General features: G+C 39.7%; 1 protein-coding gene across 1 annotated transcript in view; it reads left to right on the forward strand.

The window, feature by feature from the left end:
* UBA6 (ubiquitin-like modifier activating enzyme 6) overlaps positions 1-12,624 on the forward strand; it is a 28,006-nt gene extending 15,382 nt beyond the window's left edge. The window contains exons 18-32 of the mRNA XM_010294596.1: positions 301-482; positions 1,069-1,174; positions 2,210-2,299; positions 2,410-2,490; positions 3,107-3,235; positions 4,162-4,213; positions 4,319-4,382; positions 5,277-5,346; positions 6,003-6,074; positions 7,260-7,377; positions 8,427-8,620; positions 9,269-9,396; positions 10,202-10,289; positions 10,663-10,757; positions 12,029-12,624. Of these exons, the coding sequence (XP_010292898.1) occupies positions 301-482; positions 1,069-1,174; positions 2,210-2,299; positions 2,410-2,490; positions 3,107-3,235; positions 4,162-4,213; positions 4,319-4,382; positions 5,277-5,346; positions 6,003-6,074; positions 7,260-7,377; positions 8,427-8,620; positions 9,269-9,396; positions 10,202-10,289; positions 10,663-10,757; positions 12,029-12,164 (1,605 nt within the window). The 3' untranslated portion in view covers positions 12,165-12,624. The remainder of the gene's footprint in view (positions 1-300; positions 483-1,068; positions 1,175-2,209; positions 2,300-2,409; positions 2,491-3,106; positions 3,236-4,161; positions 4,214-4,318; positions 4,383-5,276; positions 5,347-6,002; positions 6,075-7,259; positions 7,378-8,426; positions 8,621-9,268; positions 9,397-10,201; positions 10,290-10,662; positions 10,758-12,028) is intronic.
* The last annotated feature ends 6,864 nt before the right edge of the window (positions 12,625-19,488 follow it).

The raw sequence follows: 19,488 nt of genomic DNA on the forward strand, positions 1-19,488 counted from the left end.
GGGAGCATGAGAGGCAGTACATGGCATCAGTTTCAGTTACTTGATACACTTCTGCGGCACCATTTAAGCACTTTCACCTTGTGGTCTCTGATGCATCACTTTAGCTTTATTTTTACTTTTATTTAATAAGATATTTATTAGTGAGGGAGGTATATGATTAAACAATTTCCTGTGTTTTGCATACTAACATTTCTGCAGTGAAATGTTGTCTGATCACCAAATGAAGTTGATAATTCTGTGTCTCAGATGTTCTTTATCTGAGTATTGTTGAGGCATACATGTATGTGTTCATACTTTCAGAAACCTAAAAGCTATACTGCAGCAGAAGCAACTCTGAACATTAATCCTTACTTAAAGATTGATTCATATATTAATAAAGTTTGTCCGGCCACTGAGAACACTTACAGTGATGAATTCTACACCAAGCAAGATGTGATTGTGACGGCTTTGGACAATGTTGAGGCAAGGAGATACATTGATAGGTAGGTTGTGGAAAGGAAGCAAGGGCTGCTTTTCACCTTCTTATGTGAACTCTGCTTTTCTATTTTTAATCTTCCTGATCTGCAGCTGCTTATAAGATCTGATAGCAAATTGCTCAGATTTATCTTGCTCCTTTATAGGGATGCTGGCTGCAGGGAGGAAGGGGGTTGTACTCATGGTGGAAGCCAACTCTGCTATTATGTGGCTGCTACTGTTCCCATGGCAGAGACCTTGGAGTGAGTTCTTGGAAATGAATAGCTGTCAGGGTCTGATGATGGAGAGAATACTGTGGCAGTCTTAAGGTTGAATTATTTATGCATAAGAATATGTATTTAAATTTATAAGTAGGGATGTGTACATTTGAAAAGAATTACTAATGCTCCTAATCCACGTAGGCTCAGATTTACGGTATCCTGATGTAATTTAAAAGAGCTCCTCTTATTTAATCTGTTCTTTTCCTGAGTGGTGTAAGCTTTCCACTCTTCTGAAAGTGCCTAGAGTCAATTCTGGTTACACTCCGGTAATGTCTGCAAGGCAAGAGTGTAGTGATTGTGCTGTATTCTGATAGTCTGTGTCTTTCCATGTCAGTCGTTGCGTAGCAAACCTGCGTCCTCTTATAGACTCTGGAACTATGGGAACGAAAGGACACACGGAGGTTATTGTGCCCCATCTGACTGAGTCCTATAATAGTCACGTAAGTGTTTTAAGACCATCATTTACCTTCTGTAGCTGGTCCCATAATGCCCTCAGATTCTTTAATCGTTTATGTATCTGTCTAAAATAAGAGGACTGTTTGAGTTGCTGAGGATCATACTATTAGGAAATAATTACTTCCTTGGTTTCCAAAGAAAAGCTCACAGGAAATAAAATTTGAGCAGACTGGAGATATCATGTCTGCTACCTAGCTGATGATTACACATAGGCCAATAATTAAAAGCAACTACTGTATGAATCATGAAACACAAGCTTTGGTAAAAGTCCTAATTCTGAAGCATTTCCAAGGAACTGACTTTTTTTTCCCTGAACAGTCCCTTCTAAATAAGAATATAATCCCACAATAGCATATCAAACTGGTTTTGTAATTGAGGGTTTCTTTCTTAGAACTGCTTTCTGCCTGCACATTCTGTTCTTGGTGAATATCGCCTCCACAGGCAGGTACAAGAAACACAAGCCTCTGTAGTAGGAGTTAGTCAGCCAGTTTCTACAAACATACATAACAGTTCTGTTTGAATGGGGAAGGGGGAAATGAACCTTCAGATGCTTTCAGTAACTCTCTGTTTGAGTTCTTGTGAAACAGCCTTTACAAGGTAGAAATTCACTGGTTGAGAACACCAGTGGACACACAGATAGGAATTTGAGCATCCTAGTGGTCTTGCTAGGGTCCACAAAGAAAGATAACTTTCTGGCCTTGAGTGAAAGGGCGTATCTCATGTTGAGAGTGTATGTGAATGCAAACTGCACATCTTGGAAAAGCTGGCTGCCAATTTCTTCTTTTGATTGTGTTTCAGAGTTCAGTTTTGCTTTCCAATGTTGCCTTTAGACTGTTGCTCATAAACAGGAAGTGATATGTTAGTGTTCCTAACACAAATTTTGTTCTAAGCATAAATAAGCCACCTTGTATTTCATAACAGTGGAGTTTTAAACTTTTGTAGTCTAGAAATTCTTGGTCCTATTATTGGCAATAAACTTTAATAACCCTGCATTTACATGCAACTCTCCTTAATTACAGCGGGATCCACCAGAAGAAGAAATACCTTTTTGTACTTTGAAGTCTTTCCCAGCTGCCATTGAGCATACGATACAGTGGGCAAGAGATAAGGTAAGGGAATAAGCTTACTGACATTCAGCATAACTTAATGTGTATTTGGAAAGGTGGGGGATCTGATATACTTCCTGAAAAATGCCATATTTATTCTTTTTATTTTCTAGTTTGAAAGTTCATTTTCTCACAAGCCTTCATTGTTTAACAAATTCTGGCAAACCTATCCATCTGCTGAAGAAGTTTTACAGGTAGGGGAATGTTGCCAGGGTAAAATACAGGGTTTAAACTAATGCTTTATGGATTTTGTTTCTATTTAAGTTCAGAGATTTGGGTTATTTTCTGACTTTATTCAGAAAAACCTGAAGACTTATTTGGCCAAGTCATTAGTTGATCTTTCATGGGAACATGTGTTTCATGATTAAGAGCCAAAGTCTCATGCATGGGCTGCTTCTCTAGCTCATGTGTGCTCTGTACATGATGTAGAAATATCAGAAATACTGAGGCACTGCTAGTGAGTGTATAGGAGATGTCACACTGATGTGCAACCAGCTGGGAAAAATGAAGGGAAGACTTAGTTTCAAGTGAATTCAACTATGTAATAAATTAGACTCAATTGCTTAATATCTTATCTTGCGAGTCTATAATGGCCTATGATCCGTAGTGCTGGGTGGAAATAAATCAAGTAGATCACAGCACCTGGGGAGAAACCCAGTGGAGAGGATCATATAAAGGATAGTACTTCACAAGTGAAAGTGATCCTCTGTTTCCTTTTGCCTATAACTTACTAAAAAGATACCTACTTTTTGACTGGATTGGGAGGAATCTTTTCTGTTTTAATATTTTCATATTTCCTTCTCTATCTAGAGAATAAAATCAGGGGAGAGCTTAGAAGGCTGTTTTCATGTTATTAAAACACTCAGTAGAAGACCCCGAAGCTGGACTCAATGTGTGGAACTAGCAAGAGTAAAATTTGAGAAGTATTTTAGCCATAAGGTAGGTTAAGACCTGGAAATGAGGTGACGCTAGACTGATAAGAATTTCAGAAAACTTGGTAGCCCTAATAACTAGGTCTCCTAGTCTTTGCACTCACTTCCATGTCTTCATAAATAACGAACTGTACTTGAAACTTAAAAATACTGCATCCCTTCCTCTTTCTACTTTTTGTAGTGCTTTTAAGTCTGGTTTATTAACTCACTCCTAGTGGCCCTGTTCAGTAGTCTCCATGTGGTTTTCATGGCATTTTTCCAGTTGACTAGGCATTGTGTTTTTTTCCAGAGCAGCAGGATTATCAGATGTCTTTTACTAAAGGACAGTGGCTCTTTGTTTCTCCCACTAAAATTTTATGACTGAACTCACCTTCATATCCTTGACTTTCTCAAAGATGTCACAGAACGGTTGGCTGAAATAAGAGCCAGTCATTCTGAGAATCTGGTCCACACTGTTGCTTAAAGTGTGTGTGTGTAATTATCTAGGAAAGATGTGGTCATGATGTTGTGTATTAATAAACATATCTGTGCATATGGAAGCCCTGGTGGTAGTTGTCACATTGAGAAAACATTGCATTCCCAATTGTGAATTGGTATGCAAGAATCCTGAAGTGACAACAGGGTGCGGGAATGCTTTGCTTGTTGGATTAAGTGTCTTGCTTGGACTTTGGAGAGATGAGGTGACATTGTCATCTGTGTCCTGTGAATGAATGGGCAAGTCGCTGGGCAGTAGTATTTGTGTCTTTAAGCTCTCCATCTTGACACAGGCATCTTGGAATTTCTTAACTCTTTAAATCACTTCAAGTAAGTATTGGAGTGTCTTAAAAGCTGTATCAAGATTTCACATTATTGCTAAAAAGAAGGCTTGATTTAGTGTGGTCTTGTCAATCTGCCTATGACAAATTACTAAAGCTACTCTGGCTTTTCTTCTAGGCTCTTCAGCTCCTTCATTCATTTCCCCTTGATACACGATTAAAAGACGGAAGTAAGTACAAATGCCCCTTTGTGCCTGTTGTGAATTCATGGCATATGTCATGCGTTGCTATTCCTGATTCCTTAGTATTTCATCTTAAGTCTGTCTTCTTACCAGGTTTGTTTTGGCAATCACCAAAGAGACCACCTTTCCCAGTGAAGTTTGAATTTAATGATCCTTTGTAAGTATGGTACTTCCACTGATGTGTTTTGTAGCATGCTATAGAACTCACCCTACAGCAGAAAGTGCAAGGCAATGGCTTTGTAGCATGAGCAGTTGGCCTGGTACTTGGTAGGTACTAGTGTGTAGTCGTACGCTGTGGCGGATTCGGTGAGCTGTCTCATACTTCCACTGCAGGCAATTTAACTTTCACTGACATGGGATTGGAGGGTGCTGTGGGAATTTCTGACAACATCTAATGTGAATTTGCTTAGACCAACCCATTTCATGTATTGTGTGACTACAGAATTACTGAGTTGTTGCTGTCGTACCCCCCTGCCCGTGTCGGCCTACCTCATGAAATAGAGGGTGTGCCAAATTAAATTGACTACCTAAAATGACCTCGTGGAGGGACCCCTTTTCTTCTTCATCACAATTTGGGTCTGAGCTAGATGTCTTGGGAATTACAAATAATTTAAAAAATTGATGTAGTTGAAGGATTGAAAAGCCTTTATCTGCTGCATATCTCTAGCTGCACTGAGAAACTGTCCAGATTGACATTTTTAGTTTGGGTGAAAACTGAGATCATGGCAAATATCAAAGTATTTCTGAGGTGAAGCTTTTTATTATCATATTGGTGTCATGTGAGCATTTGAGTTGTTTTCTTGACTGCAGAGGTTAAAGAAATACGGCTTTCATTAGATAACTCTTCACTTATCAAAGTTTGCTTAGTTTTGAGGAGGACTTCTGTGTCCTTCAAAATCTGTCATCTGTTTTGTACTGCGTGCACGGAAGGGTGGAAATTCTGTTTCTTTGTGTGTGTTTTCAAGACCTCTTTGAACATGATTGTAAACCTTTGGGCAACTGAAGTAAAAACCCAACCAAACAAAAATAATTATCTTCCCCTTTTCTTCAGGCACTATGGTTTCATTGTGAGTGCCGCAAAACTCTTCGCAACAGTCTACTGTGTTCCTTTCACAGAAAAGGTAATCCATACTGCAACAGTGTTCCCATCGCATAATTTGGATGTACATGTTCAGTTTTGGCCTAATGTCCAGTTGTCAATTCTTCCCAAGAACTGATTAAAGTAATTCTTAAAGTAATCTATCCTTCAGCACTGGCTGTTCAGCAACTGCTTAACATTTAGTCTTAAATCCCTAACCTGGAGAAGTGAGTAGTGTATTAGGTATTTTCAGTAAGCACTGAACTTGGGAATTCTTATTTTGATGGACCTATTTCCTGTGCAATATAATAACCAAACTGAAAGAAGATCCCTTTAAGGCATTTTTTTAATTGTCTTAGCTACGGTCTGGGAGTTTTATTTTTTCACTACTCACAGCCTTTGTTTTGCCTACCCTTTGTTTTTCTTGTTACCCTTTTTCTTTTCTAATTGGATCTTTCTGTAAGTGATGTTTACACTTCAATTCTGTTCAGTTTTCAAGTGCTAAGCACTTCATGCCACTCTGGTTCACTGTGGCAACTGAAATGTCATGTGGTGTTTCAATTATGATGTTTCACTAAAGCATCATTGTATATTTGTGGGATTTTGTGGTTTTGCTATTCTTTGAAATGCTACTGGATATACAGTTTTTTTGGGGGGACCTTTTTGAGTTGATGTTTCCATTGTTCAAACCTACAACAGGATTTGTCAGAGGAGATTATTTTGAAGATTATTTCAGCTGTGAAGGTACCAGAGTTCAGACCTTCAAACAAAGTAAGTGATATTTTAAAGAAAAAAAAAAATCCACAACCAATGTCCCACATCTCAAACTACTTCTTGCATTGATGCTGATGAGAAATAAACACAAATTAAAATGTGTTTTGGGGAAACAAGAATGTAGTATAGAGGACTGTTTTAGCTGGTATAGCTAAGGTATCCATGTACCAGATGCTAAATGCAAGGTGTGGGGGGTTTTTTGCCGTTTGCAGATGCTTTGTTGTAGCATTATTTTCCGTGCATGACTGTGATTGTAAGTTTGCAAGCTTTTTTAAAGTTTATAGGAGTCTATACTATTTTATTAAAAGTAGTAAAATTTTACTCGTAAGCAACTTTAAAGCAATCCAAGACTAGTGCCAATTTGTTGTTTCTTTCTAGGTAATATAAAGGAATTGTCATTACTTTTATGTTTATTTTTGAAGTGTTAACTTCAGAACAGCTTAAGCGTTACTGTGCAGTGGCTAGCATTTGTCATCATTGAAAACCAGCAGATTCCAGGATGTTTCCATATTTTCTTGCCCAGTGTTAACACTTGTCTCGTGAATGCTTGCCTTGAGACAAAACCAATACTTCGACTCGGAATCACAGAATGGTTGAGGTTGGAAGGGACCTCTGGAGACCACCTAGTCTAATCCCCTTGCTCAAGAAGGGGCAGCTAGAGAAGGTCATCAAGGGCTGTGTCCCATCAGGTTTTGAGTATCTCCGAGGGTGGAGACTCTACAGCCTCTCTCTGCTACCTGTGCTACTGTTCAAACACTCCCACAGTTTTGGTTGGGTTTTTTGTTTTTTTCTTTCAAATATTTTCTTATGTTTCTTACGAAATTTTATATGCTTCAAGTTGTGCCCCCACACCCCCTTGTCTTGTCACTGGGCACAGTGGAAAGAGTCTGGCTCTGCCTTCTATACTTTCCCCCCATCAAATATTTAGAGACACTGATGAGATCCCACTGACCCTTCTCTTCTCCAGGCTGAAGTGTCCCAGCTCTCTCAGCTGCTTCTTGTATGAGAGATGCTCCAGTCCTTTAATGATCTTTTTGGCCCTTGGCTGGACTTGCTTCAGTAAGTCTATGTCTCTCTTGAACTTGGGAGGACTGTAGGGAAGACAGGAAATCTAGTACATTTCACACTTGTGCTGTACAAAGTTCATGTATTTTATTACTCAAGCACTGCACACACTTGCAGGTTGTACAGACTGATGAAACTGCAAGAAAACCAGATCATATTCCAGTCAGCAGCGAGGATGAAAGAAATGCTATTTTCCAGCTGGAGAAGTCTATACTATCCAATGAAGCTCTGGAAAGTGAGTAGTGCAAACTAGCTTCATAGTTTAGTAACATCTTGCAATTGCACTGCCAGTAGTATGACATTCAGGTCTTGGGACCAAGCAGTTCTGTAATGCTGTGAGAAGCAGATAGCTGATATCTAAAGCTTTTTGCAGTGCCATGCAGGTAACTGCCCTTATTGCTTGATGTTACCTTGTGCTGCTGTATTTCTGAGATTCCTGCAAGTTGTAGGGTTCTCTGTTATACTTGCATGTAAGTACAACACTGATGATGGCGAGCAGGCAGCAGGGAATTGAACCCTAAGGAGGGAAAGGGTGCTGGCTAGACCCAGATGGACCGAAAGTGATTCTGGTATGAGAAGGTTGAGAGTAACTGCTTACAGGGATCAGTATGAAATTACCCTAGGTTGTGAAGACTGTTAGAGCACCTTGGCCAGCACTGAGCCAGCAGATCAGTTCAAAACAAAACACATTGCTGGGAAGATTATTCCTGCAATTGCAAGAGCTACTGCTTCAGCATCTTCTAGATATGTTAAAATGGGATGCTCGAATCTCATTTTTGTGCCTGGCCACATGAAGAGGTCATTGGGCAACAACTACATGCATGCATTTTTAGCATGTGAACACAGGGGAGCAAGATGAGCTTAGCTCTAACCCATTCCATGGAGTGTCAGTCCTAACCCCTGTCTCCCATGCTGCTGAGTCCATAGTGAAATGGTTGCAGATAAACAAAGCTTATAGAGGCAATTCTCACAGGATCAAGCTGTAGTGAGGTGGTGTGTATAAGAAACATCCACAGGACTGTCCAAAATATATTCCTGGTGTTGCAAGGAAAATAAAATTATGGAGCTCTTGATAATTTCTTTTATTACTCACTTTTAACAGCTAGTACTGATAGGGGCATTTCTGCTTCTAGCATGGGAAAGCAAGTTGTAAGTAAGGCACCAAGCTCAAGAATGTGACATTTTTAATTTGCTAAGGTTCTAGTTCTCTATAACTTACGTTTAGGACATCTTCAGTTTTCTAATGATAATTTTTGCTCTTTTTAATTTTTTTTTCATGAGCAGATGACTTGCAAATGAAGCCCATCTCCTTTGAAAAAGATGATGATAGTAATGGGCATATAGATTTCATAACAGCAGCATCAAACCTGAGAGCCAAGATGTACAACATTGAGCCAGCAGATCGGTTCAAAACAAAGCGCATTGCTGGAAAGATTATTCCTGCAATTGCGACAGCTACTGCTGCAGTATCAGGGCTGGTGAGTACGCTTCTTAAAATGCTTAAGATGCATATTTCTTTCTCTTACTGTTCCTTGCCTAAAACCACTGTTGTCTGGATATTGATTAACACTACCCTGGCAGAGCCTCTTTAAAGAAATAGGTTTATTTCAAACTTAATAATCATTTTTTCTCGTGCACCAATACAAAAGGTCGTGGTCGGTTCTAGATGTGGTAAGCTCTTTGTGCTTTTATTTCTGATTTGCTGACCAGAAAGAGGAGTTGGAGGTCAGCATTTTGGTTTGTTTTCTGCAATTAATACTAACTGCCATCAGAGTGCCACTCCCAAGAGTGCAAAGGATCTGCTCTGTAGTTGTTCACATCTACGCACCTAAACAGAACTGCATACTTTGTGGAGGTGTCTTGAATTAAACAATTTTGGAAGAGTCCTACATTCAGGAACACTTTTGAACATTTTAAATATTTCCTTTAGTAACAACAGAATTTACTTCTGTGGCATATTGTGTTGCATATTCCAGATGTGATTTACTCTACTGATTGGACAAAGGCTGATCTCATTAACAACTTACTCTGTAGTTGCTGGCCTCGTAACTGAACTAGTGTTGGTAACACAGTACCTAAAGCCTGTGTTTGGTCTCATGGAAGTATGGGATTTCTATTTACTGCAGGTTGCGCTGGAACTCATTAAAGTTGTGGGTGGCTACCCAGCTGATGCATACAAGAACTGTTTTCTGAACCTAGCCATTCCCATAATGGTCTTTACAGAAACTGCTGAAGTAAGAAGAACGGAAATCAGGTAGGAAGGACAATGGTAGAGGGGTGGTATTTGGAAACCTGGTAATTGATGATTAGAACTTGGTGAGCCATTACAAGAAGTGTGAAGTTTGTACAGTTATTAAATCCAGTTAACCAGATTAAGGCATTACGTGCTCGCATAGCAGAACTATGATGGAACCACAGTTCACGGTCATATTCCAGTTAAATGTTACAGATATTCAAGCTTATTTTTCTGTTGTACTTTAAGCTTGGATGATCATGAATCACTTGGTACTTGCTATCAAACTCTATTATCCATTTACTACGTACTGCTAAAAATGTGAGTGATATTCTTAGTACTGCCAAGGGTGTCCCATAAAGCATTGCTCAAGAACTTCCTGTTTGGAAAATGCAGCACATACTCTTCTGTTCTAATTTTAAAAATAGTGGTTTTAAGGGCTTAGTTTGGTTTTCAGTGAAAGCTGTTGCTAGTGAGGCTTTAAAAATCTAGATGAGTTAGATGTGTGGTGTGGTTATTAATAAACATCCCGTCTGCACAGACTGCATACACTTCTGCATTTTAGTCAATGCAAGAGCTATTTTTCGGTAGGTTGGAAAACTCAGTAAGTTCATTGCCAGATACGATGTTTACTTAGAGTCCTTACTGTGTCTTGTGCTTGGCCAGGTCAAAGGGATGGAGACATGGCAGTGGAGAGGGAAGAGATTTTTAGTTTAGATAAAACAACAAGTCACTAGAAGACATAGCAGTTCTTCAATACATGTTTAAAGGAAGTGCCTGAGTTCAGATTGAAAAGTAACAAACAACCCGTCTCTTTTTAAAACAGAAATGGGCTATCATTTACAATCTGGGACAGGTGGACAATTTATGGGAAAGAGGATTTTACTCTGTTGGACTTCATAAATGCTGTCAGGGTAAGTTACCTACTGTACTGGGTTAATATAAGATGAGAGGAAAGCGTTTTCTTGGTTTGAGGGATGGGGGTGGTTGGTTGTTTTCATTTTTCTTTGATTGAGTTATTGTTCAAGCCAGAGTAATTCTAGAGAGAATTAAGGTCAACAGGAGTGTTTCTAAGTAAATGTGTCCAAGCCTATTTTCAAATTCGTTGTTAATTTGATTGGCTCAAATGTATCTTCATAAAACTTCTGTCAATGTCCATGCATTAGCAAGCTTTCTGGTTGGGATCCTATGGTTTCAAATAATTAGTTGTAGTATTAGCAGTAGTAGTACCTGTTGGCTTGTGCAGCTGTCCTAGTCCTTTAATAAGTTTTAATTTTTGAATTCCAGGAGGAATACGGAATTGAACCAACTATGGTTGTACAGGGAGTCAAAATGCTGTATGTTCCTGTGATGCCAGGTCATGTTAAAAGATTAAAGCTGACGTAAGTATAACTGGAAAATGGGTTGAGGGATGCAAGTGCATGTACAAATTATGTTCACTGGTTGCATCATAAGGACATGTGTCTGACAGCAGTGTTTTCTCTCAAAGTGGTTGCTAGTCATTAATATTTGGGAAAGAAAAAAGGTAATTTCTTCCTTTTGTTAAAAAAAAAAAGGAAAAAAAAAAGCTAATTAACTTCTGTGGTGAGGACAGGAGACTTGCAAAATGCTGCTCTAGCAGATGAATGCCAGAATGAGAAACCCAAAGAAGTCTGACAGTAAGGTTTTGGGGTTTCTTGGGAAAGAATGGTTCAAGCAGAACAGGACTAATTGAACCTTTTTAAATTGGCTTAAAACTAATGGTGAGATTTATCAACTTAGCTCTGAAAGAATGAGAACATTTATTTGGGAAGGAGTTAGCGTATTGGTTGCTGATGGAGATTTCTGGAAGTCTCTTCAGTTCATAGTAATTCCTTGAGATTCTTTCTCACTTTAGCCCTTTCAAAAATGAAGACATTCACAAGGCTTTGCAGTGCCGCTCGCTGGCAGGAAATTGGGGTGTAACAAACTGCAAGTTTGGGAGGGTGTGAGGGCAGGGCATTGGTTTTTGACTGACAGGCCTTTGCAAAGTAACAGCCAGATCTCACCCAGGTTTGGTTCTACTTTATATGTTGGCTGAACTTCTTTAGCTCAAAATTTGTTCCTCACAGCTCCTGTGAAGTGTACGCTGGTCAGTGCTCACAGGCTTTGTTAGAGCAAGTAGATGCATTGATCAGTGTTGTTTCAAAGGTCTGCCAGTAGGTGACGTCAGGCAAAGTAGTATATAGTATGGGCAAGCTACTTCAAACTTGTAGGGAGAGAAGAGCCTCTGAGTTGGTGTGCCTTTAGTTGGTGCACACTTCAGAGTGCCTGGCTTACTAAGATGTGAATCTACAGCCACAGAAAGCCAACTTTGCCTGGCGCCTGAGTAGGATGCCGAAGAGAAATTACATCGGTGAGGAATCCCATCCGAAACTGGCCATTTTCTTTTCTCTTTTGTACTGAGCACTTGTCAGTGAACAATGTAATAGCTCACTAATGGGCTAAGTCTGTCAAGAAAATGGAATACCATTTTTGTGTCAAAATTAAAAGGCGTCTCATTCTCCATTTTAATCTGGTTTCTGGTATGTTGGGCTTCATTTCTGGCAATGAAATTCATCTTAGTCTGCCCCTGAATTCCCACTGCCAGTCCTCCTTGTGGTATGTTAACAAACTGTCCTTCATTTCCTTGTAGGATGCAAAAGCTTGTGAAACCATCAGCTGATAAGAAGTATGTGGATTTGACAGTATCATTTGCTCCAGAGACTGATGGAGAGGAAGACTTGCCAGGGCCGCCAGTGAGATACTACTTTGTTCAGGAAAACAATTGATGGTAGAGACACAAAAGGCACTCCTGGACCTTTTGTTCTGAAAGGAGTGTGCTAATTTTCAGCTATTAAAGACAGTACTATATATTTCTTTTTGGTGAAGCCTTAATTAAAACAAATGGTGAATCGGTGGCTTTGCACTGGAGACAAACTGGATTTATGTTTGATCTACTCCTGTTTTCTTCAAACCTGTTTGGTCAAAGGAGGATTGGTCACTCCATGAGATGGAATGTCCAGTAGAGTCCTTACTGTAAAGACAAGTTTTGTATTAATTTGTGGGGAGCTGAAGAAAGCAAGAAGAATAGTGAACCTAAGAAATGGTCCCCGTGTGCATAGTAGGCACTGCTTAGAGAAGAATGCAAAAGATGAGGAAACTGCCATTTTATGATACTCCTGGTGTATCTCAAATCCAATTCATATGTTACTTAATTCTCAAACAAGAATTTCAATTTTGCCATCTGCATGTGAGATTTAATCCATCCAAAAGGTTTAAACTCCCACTTAGAAGCAGATGAATGGCTTTATTGTGTGGTTGGTGCTGACTTCTGAACAGTTAGCGATGCTGTCAGAGCAGCAATCTTACGTCAGCCTCAACATGGAAACATAGGGAGGTAGGTCTTGAGTAGGTGTAAACTGTCACAGCTCCCCTGGAGTGAAGAGACCTGGGATTGTTGATTATCTGCACTAAGACCATTCTCTGGGGAATACTGCAGTATGGGGAAAGTGGAAACTGTGTCTTCAAGAAAGAGAAGATGGTTGGTGTGGCTGAGCCTTTCTGCCCTCACCAGATGAAAAACACTGTAGCAAAATGATGACTTTGAAAGGAGGAAAAGGCAAATGGCTCTGGATGTTTGTCATAGCAAACACTTTCCTCAGCTGCTCCTTTTGGTACCACTTCCTTATAGTGAATGGTTATGCTGTACACCTCTCTATAGCACGTCAGAGTTGCGCTGACCACTGAGGCTTTTATCATTATCAGTCAGTTACTCGGGTATCTAAGTATAAAGAATCTGCTTATTTGCAAATAATTAGGGACTAGCTTTGCTGCTGTGGTGAGGCAGAGGTGTGTTACAGAAACAGCTGTGACACCACTTTGTTTTCTCTGTCATTTAAACACTGGGTGATTGAGGTGGTAGGTTTTTTTTTTTCTCGTAATGATGATAGAGTGAAGTGAGGTTAAAATAAAAACCTATGAACTGGAAAACCTTTTAATGTGTTTAAGCTTTAGAGATTGTGATTGCACATTGTCTCCTGCAGCTGTTGCAAAAACTATTGACTACTTAGCTATTTATCCTCAATCATAATTTATTAAGCTTTAGCGGTGTCTTCACATTTAATGAACATTATTGGTCAGGAATTTTACCTCTCCTTTTTTCCCCTTCTCGGTTAGTTGTAGTCTGGAATAACAGCTATTAGGCTGGGAACTTGAACACCAAGATGTATGGAACTGAATAACTGGAACGAAAACTATTATTCCAATATTTGGGAGTCTTATGTGCGGGATATCTTATGGAAGGTGTATATAGTTTTAGAGTCAGTCTAGTTTGTAGATATAATTTTCTAGATTGAGAATACTGCTTTTTAAACTACCTAAGATTTCATTTTTTAAGAACTTCTTTTAGAGAAACTTTTAATGGGAGAAAAGATGACCACATTTAGAGTGCAGAGAAGGCACAAGTAAGTTTCCACTTCTAAATAACTAAAATGTATTTCACTGTGGCAATATTAGAATCTGAACTCTTAACTGAAATCACTAATTAGTGCTAAGGATCACTTAAAGGTTTAGGTCAAGTCAAAAGCACTGTCAACTCTCATAGTTGCAGGCTGGGAAGCAAATGAAACTGAGTAAGTACACTATGGTACGTTAGTATGGTGTTAACTTCATGCTTATGCTTTTGAACTAAGTAGCCTATAAAAATAGTAAAGTCTTAGTACTTTGCTAGAATGCCATCTGACAGTCCTCAGGGTTTAAAGTAAATTTTCAGATAGAATTAATGGAATGCCTTTTATTAAAGACAGTGCATACAGCTTTGTGAGACCCTTGCCAAAAAGTCCAGGTCAAGGTTGGCAAGGACCGGGGCCAGAATTTACAGACACGGCTGTATCTCTGTACTGCTCTTATTGTGTGTGTCTGTTGGATGGATGTCTGTTCTATGGATGGGTTCTGCTCAGTTAAACAGTTGCTGATGGAAAAACTGAAAATGTACAATGGCTCTGATATTTATTAGCCGATCTTTAAAATTTTCTGGACATAAGTTAACCTAGGTAAAATCTTGTAAGTGATAACCTGAAGAGGACTTTATATGGAAGAACTGTGAACGTCAAGCAGCTCATTAAAATTTTTTTTCATGTTCTAAAACTTTCTGAATTCCTGATACGGAGAGTGAATGTACTTATATTGGAGGTTGTACAGAGTGGAGTGAGCTGATTCAGTGTGAATTTGTGGTTGATACAGCCCATTTCTCAGCCTGTTGCTGCTTTTTATGAAAAGTCTCAGCGGGTGCTCAGCATGATCACAGTAACAGAGCTCAATCAAACTGGGCAAGTGAATTTCGGGGTACTGGTCTTCCAGCTCTTGAGTGTTGTCACTACCAGTGCTCGCAGTGCAGAGGCTCATAGCACTACCTGGAATCTGAGAACTGCCCTTTTTTTTTTTTTCTTTGTAATGAAAGCTCATGTGTGTCTAGGACTGTTTTATGCTCTATTTCTGTGGAGCAGCTAGCCATCTCCCTGCAGCAGTGAAGAACTATCTTTCCACTGGAATGATTTGAATAGCTTTTCTTCAAAATGTTATTATTTGAAAGAGCAGTTGACTGGCAGACATGAAGTTTTATATCAGTATTAAAGATCTTTCTTACTCAAATGCTTTCTTACAGAGTTTGCTCATACTTACACTAGCTTTCCCTTGATTTCTCACATTATTAACAGTTGCAGGAATGTTTATGCATGCAAAACACGAGGCATGTAGTACCCAGCTCAACTGTTCTTTGTGGTTAATCTCCATGTTTCTTTAATGCTAGTAGTAGTGAGGATTCTGTGTGAAGATCATGCTACTGTTAACAAGACTATTTTGGCGAATCTGAAGGGTTTAGGACTTTATTTACCTATACAAGGAGTAAAAAGTACACATTTTCAGCTCTTCCCCCACCCTTTTCCTATGTATGGTGAATATGTGAATGACTTTTTAAAGAAAAAAAAAAAGTGCTATTCAAGAATAATGACTACGTAGAAAGAAAAATTCTGGCACCAGTGGGGCCGCTGCGAATGCAGAAACCCTGTCACTTCATCACATCATCTCACATCTTGAAATAATGTGGGTTTGAGCTAGGCAGAGAGTTTGTATATGTCTGACTTGTATCAAACGTACGTAAAGGCTTTTTTTTGCTTGAAGATTTAAACCATAAATTTAAAAATAAGTTTATGTTCTTAATTGTTCCTTATGTCTTTGAAACAATGTGGCTGTAGGCCAGTTGTTTGAAGAAAGGAACTGAATTTCAGCCAAACGCAACTGGCTTATTAGCTTGAAAGATTTATCCATCCCTGTTAATTATCTTCTGTTTTGCAATTACAGAAAGCATACTCTCCTGCAGCACAGTGCAGCGATCTAAACCTTTGTCCAAAGGTTGATAAGTTTTGACCAGATAGCTTTTGAGAGTTTATTTTAGTAAATGTGTCTTTTGGTATCTTCCATGTGGTTGATGAAGTAGCTAGGGTCAGTGTTATCTGTGCTGCAGAAAGCTTATTGAGGCTCAAGCTTAAAAGTGTTATGAGTTAACAGCATTGATAACACCAGCAGAACTGTCTTGCTAGTAAGTGAATAATTTTGCATGGCAAAAGAGAGATACAGTGAAGAAGAATTAAGTTCCCACTTCTCATAGCAACACACAAGTTTCAGTTTCATACTGAGGAAAAGCTGCAACTTAGTACTGATGCGTACTGAGCAGTACCATTTTCGCAAAGTGATCTTAAGTATTTTCATGAAAAGAAAGTGCTAACAGCTCATGGTATGTTGTACTTCTATAAATATGGTCGGTGCGCCTTCATATGGTCACACATAATCTATTATTTAGAAACACATGGGCATTCTTTTAAAATAACCTTCCCAAGCCGTGACTGACTTCCATAATCCTTGAAACAAGTAATAATTGATTTGTGATTCCCAGCTGATATCAAAGGAACATGACAATCAATCTTGGTCTGGAAATAAGAGCAACTCTACCTAGAGCACTCCCTGTGTGTGTAGTGAAGGCGCTAGCTGCTTCGGTACCTAGGTCATAGCTGTCTTCAGCTGAGCTGTGTGAATGCTCCCCCACCACTGTCAGAGAAGAGGTGCGGTTTATTTGGTTGGGGGGGTTTTAAAGAAAAAAAAAAAAAGCCAGGCTCTGGCGCTAGTCTTCTCCACTAACTATGAAGGGGTGTAGCTCAGCAGTGGGTACCCATCCTGTAAGCACTCAATTGAGTCCGGCTGCCTGGCAGAACTTGGAGACTAAAAACACTAAACTTGGATCTTGCTGCTGATCATTTAAGTTGCTTGTTTTGAAGGCTGGATCCCCAGTTTCCAAGAAGATGGATGCTGTGCCTAAGGCTGAGTGGGGTTCCACAGCTGTTGGGTGTCATCATCAGGACTCTTGCCCTGCTGCCTTCCCTCATTACCGGCTGTGCAGTCTTGTTCTCCTTGCGCACTCACTGGGGCTTGTCTCAGCCCAGGGAGAAGGTGGGTCAGAGAGACTAACAGACAAGGACACTGACTTATTTTTGTTTAGTTTCATGAAGTAGCTCACAGCAGGGTCTGATGAACACCCCTGCTGGCATGTAGAAGGGGTGGGAATGTTCAGCTGGGCAGGAGAAGTGTGTTTGCCTGAATTTATGCCCTCCCTCAGTTGAATGACATAGGAAATGCCCCAGCCACCTTACTCAGGATGTTCCAGGTCCTGTAAGGGTTACATGAGAGAACAGGAACGCCCCGTTCAAGCTACCCAGACTTGTATTTTCTGCTTTTTGGTCTGTATTGCACCTCTCCAGCAGTGCTCAAAGGCCCAGCAGAGGTGAGGTATCCCTGCTGTCTCTCTGGGATGTCACAAATAGTACCGATACTGTTACAAGGGAATAGACAAGAAATGGGGTTTTTAATACGAGTTTATTGCACTGTGAGCCAGTGACAGAATAATTGAGCCCCACAGACACCATCTGCCTAATTTCAATACAATTTTTTTCCATCGCATTTTCAGGGGCCATGTGTCCTCTCTTTATCACTCTCGTCTTGTCATCTTTTTCCACATTTAATCTTCTACAGGAATCAGGGTTTATTTGCCCTCCTCAAATCTCAGATGTTTCTGTGGAAGAACCTGCATCACATTCCTGACTTAGGGCCAACAGAGCTGTTCTAGACATTGAGAAAGAGTAGCCTGGGGAATGCCTTCTGTTTATCTTCAATAGTGCAGAATTCTTGTGCTGCTTCTTGTGCCTCTTTCTTTTAGCAGGACCATTCTTATGTGTGCCTTCAGCAACCAGCTTGCTTTCAGAACACTGGATGCTCTGCAGCACATGTCTGTATGACAAGCAGTTTCAGGTGCCCTCAGGTTTGGGTCTCAAAGTAAATGACAACATCCTGAAGGCTTGTGAGTGTCACTTGTTTCACCAAAACAAAGAAAAAGAGAAACCTAAACAAAAAAACCCCAAACATCAAATAGAACACGCCCTGTGCACGTTTTCAAAAACATTCTGGCAGGCTGGGATCCCTAGCAATGTTTCTCAAACAACCGATACTGGATTTACATCCAGCATTTGGGTGCAGGGAGGTGTAGGACAGCCCCCTGCAATCTATGGTAACATTTTGACCCTCCAACATATAACTTCTTCCCTTCCATCAAATGAGTAAACAAACCAAAAGAGAGGGCGTGCTCTGCGCTGTTGTGCTCTTCAATGACTGCTGGTGCTCTTTCAGTAGATGGGATAACAGCAAATGCTTTTTCAAACCAATAGGATGCTTCTCGGGTCTTGAGTTAAACATGTCTTAAGAAAAGTGGAAGAAAACTGTTCTAAACCAAATAACAGGGTCCATACAGCCTTGCTCACACTTAACAAAGTTAATTTTACTTCTAGAAGTTTCATGGAGTGCATTTTGAACTTCCTCTAGCTCCAATGAGAGCTCAGTTTTCAGACTTAGTACTGAAGCCTGAGTTGAAAAAAATAATTAAGAAATTTGGGGTGTTTTGTGAGTGGTTTGATTTTATTTTTGTTAGAGAGAAGATGCTGATGTGGGTTTTTTTTCCAAATTTTGTAGTTCTTAAAAGATAACTTGTTCTTTGGGATTAGGTTAGTTGGGCTAACAAGAGAGATGAACTCTCTGCATACATTACTTTGACTCACTAATTAGTAATTTATTAGTTAGTAATTTATTAGAGCTTTTCTAATGTTCTGCAAAGTGATATTTCTTACACCTGCTTAAGAATCTTCAACAAGGGAATTGCTCACTTACCTGTCTTTCCAATTCGATAACGTAACTTGTACCTTTGGATGTCACTTTGTAGTGCTTTAAGCGTGGGGCCCTGAAAGAAAATGAAAGTTGATATACTGCCTGAAATGAAATGCTTTTTGATGTATCGTTGTCATTGTTAACTCCTTTGCAGGAGCAATGGGTGTGCTGCTTAATATCCCCAGAGCTTATTGAATATGTGTGGCAGGGTTTGTTTTTTCCTGTTTTAGTTCACAACACTGAGAATTGCAAATGTCATTCTTGGTGTCTCGGATGCCTCTTCTTCTGAAGCTCTGCAAAAGCTAAAAACATGGCAATTCAGTTGAAATGTGGTGTGTTTTTAAACTAAGTTACTGTTTGAAAACACTTGTAATTTTTAATTGTTTGTTTTACAAAGGGGTACAGCTTGTTCCATGTTCATTCTGTGTGACAATTTCTTAAACTGAGTAGGGTTTCACGGCAAACAGAGGAAATCCATTTACCCAAGGAAATGGGTCTTTATTGCTGTTTTGTTTAATCTAACTGGCTTTGGAGGAGGAGACAACCAAGAAGTTGGTCTCAGGCCTGCCCCTGCTGCCTCATTTGCCTTTCTCAAAATAGCCTGAAGGCAAGGCTGCACGTGTCAACTCTGGGTATAAGAATTCAGCTTTTAATACAGTGCATACGTTAAGAATGGGATAATATATTGTGGTATCAACCTACTCCAGCTCGTGTCAGATACTGATTGCGCAGTTCTTGCTGTCACTGCTGGGACGCAGGATCAAATTCCCATGTGAAGCGTTCGTTTCTAACATCTCTATTGCTTCTTGCCGAGATACTGGTGTGAAATATGTTCGTCTGATTCGTGTGATG

The sequence above is a fragment of the Phaethon lepturus genome, unplaced genomic scaffold (genome assembly GCF_000687285.1).
Source record: "Phaethon lepturus isolate BGI_N335 unplaced genomic scaffold, ASM68728v1 scaffold47800, whole genome shotgun sequence".
NCBI lineage: Eukaryota > Metazoa > Chordata > Aves > Phaethontiformes > Phaethontidae > Phaethon > Phaethon lepturus.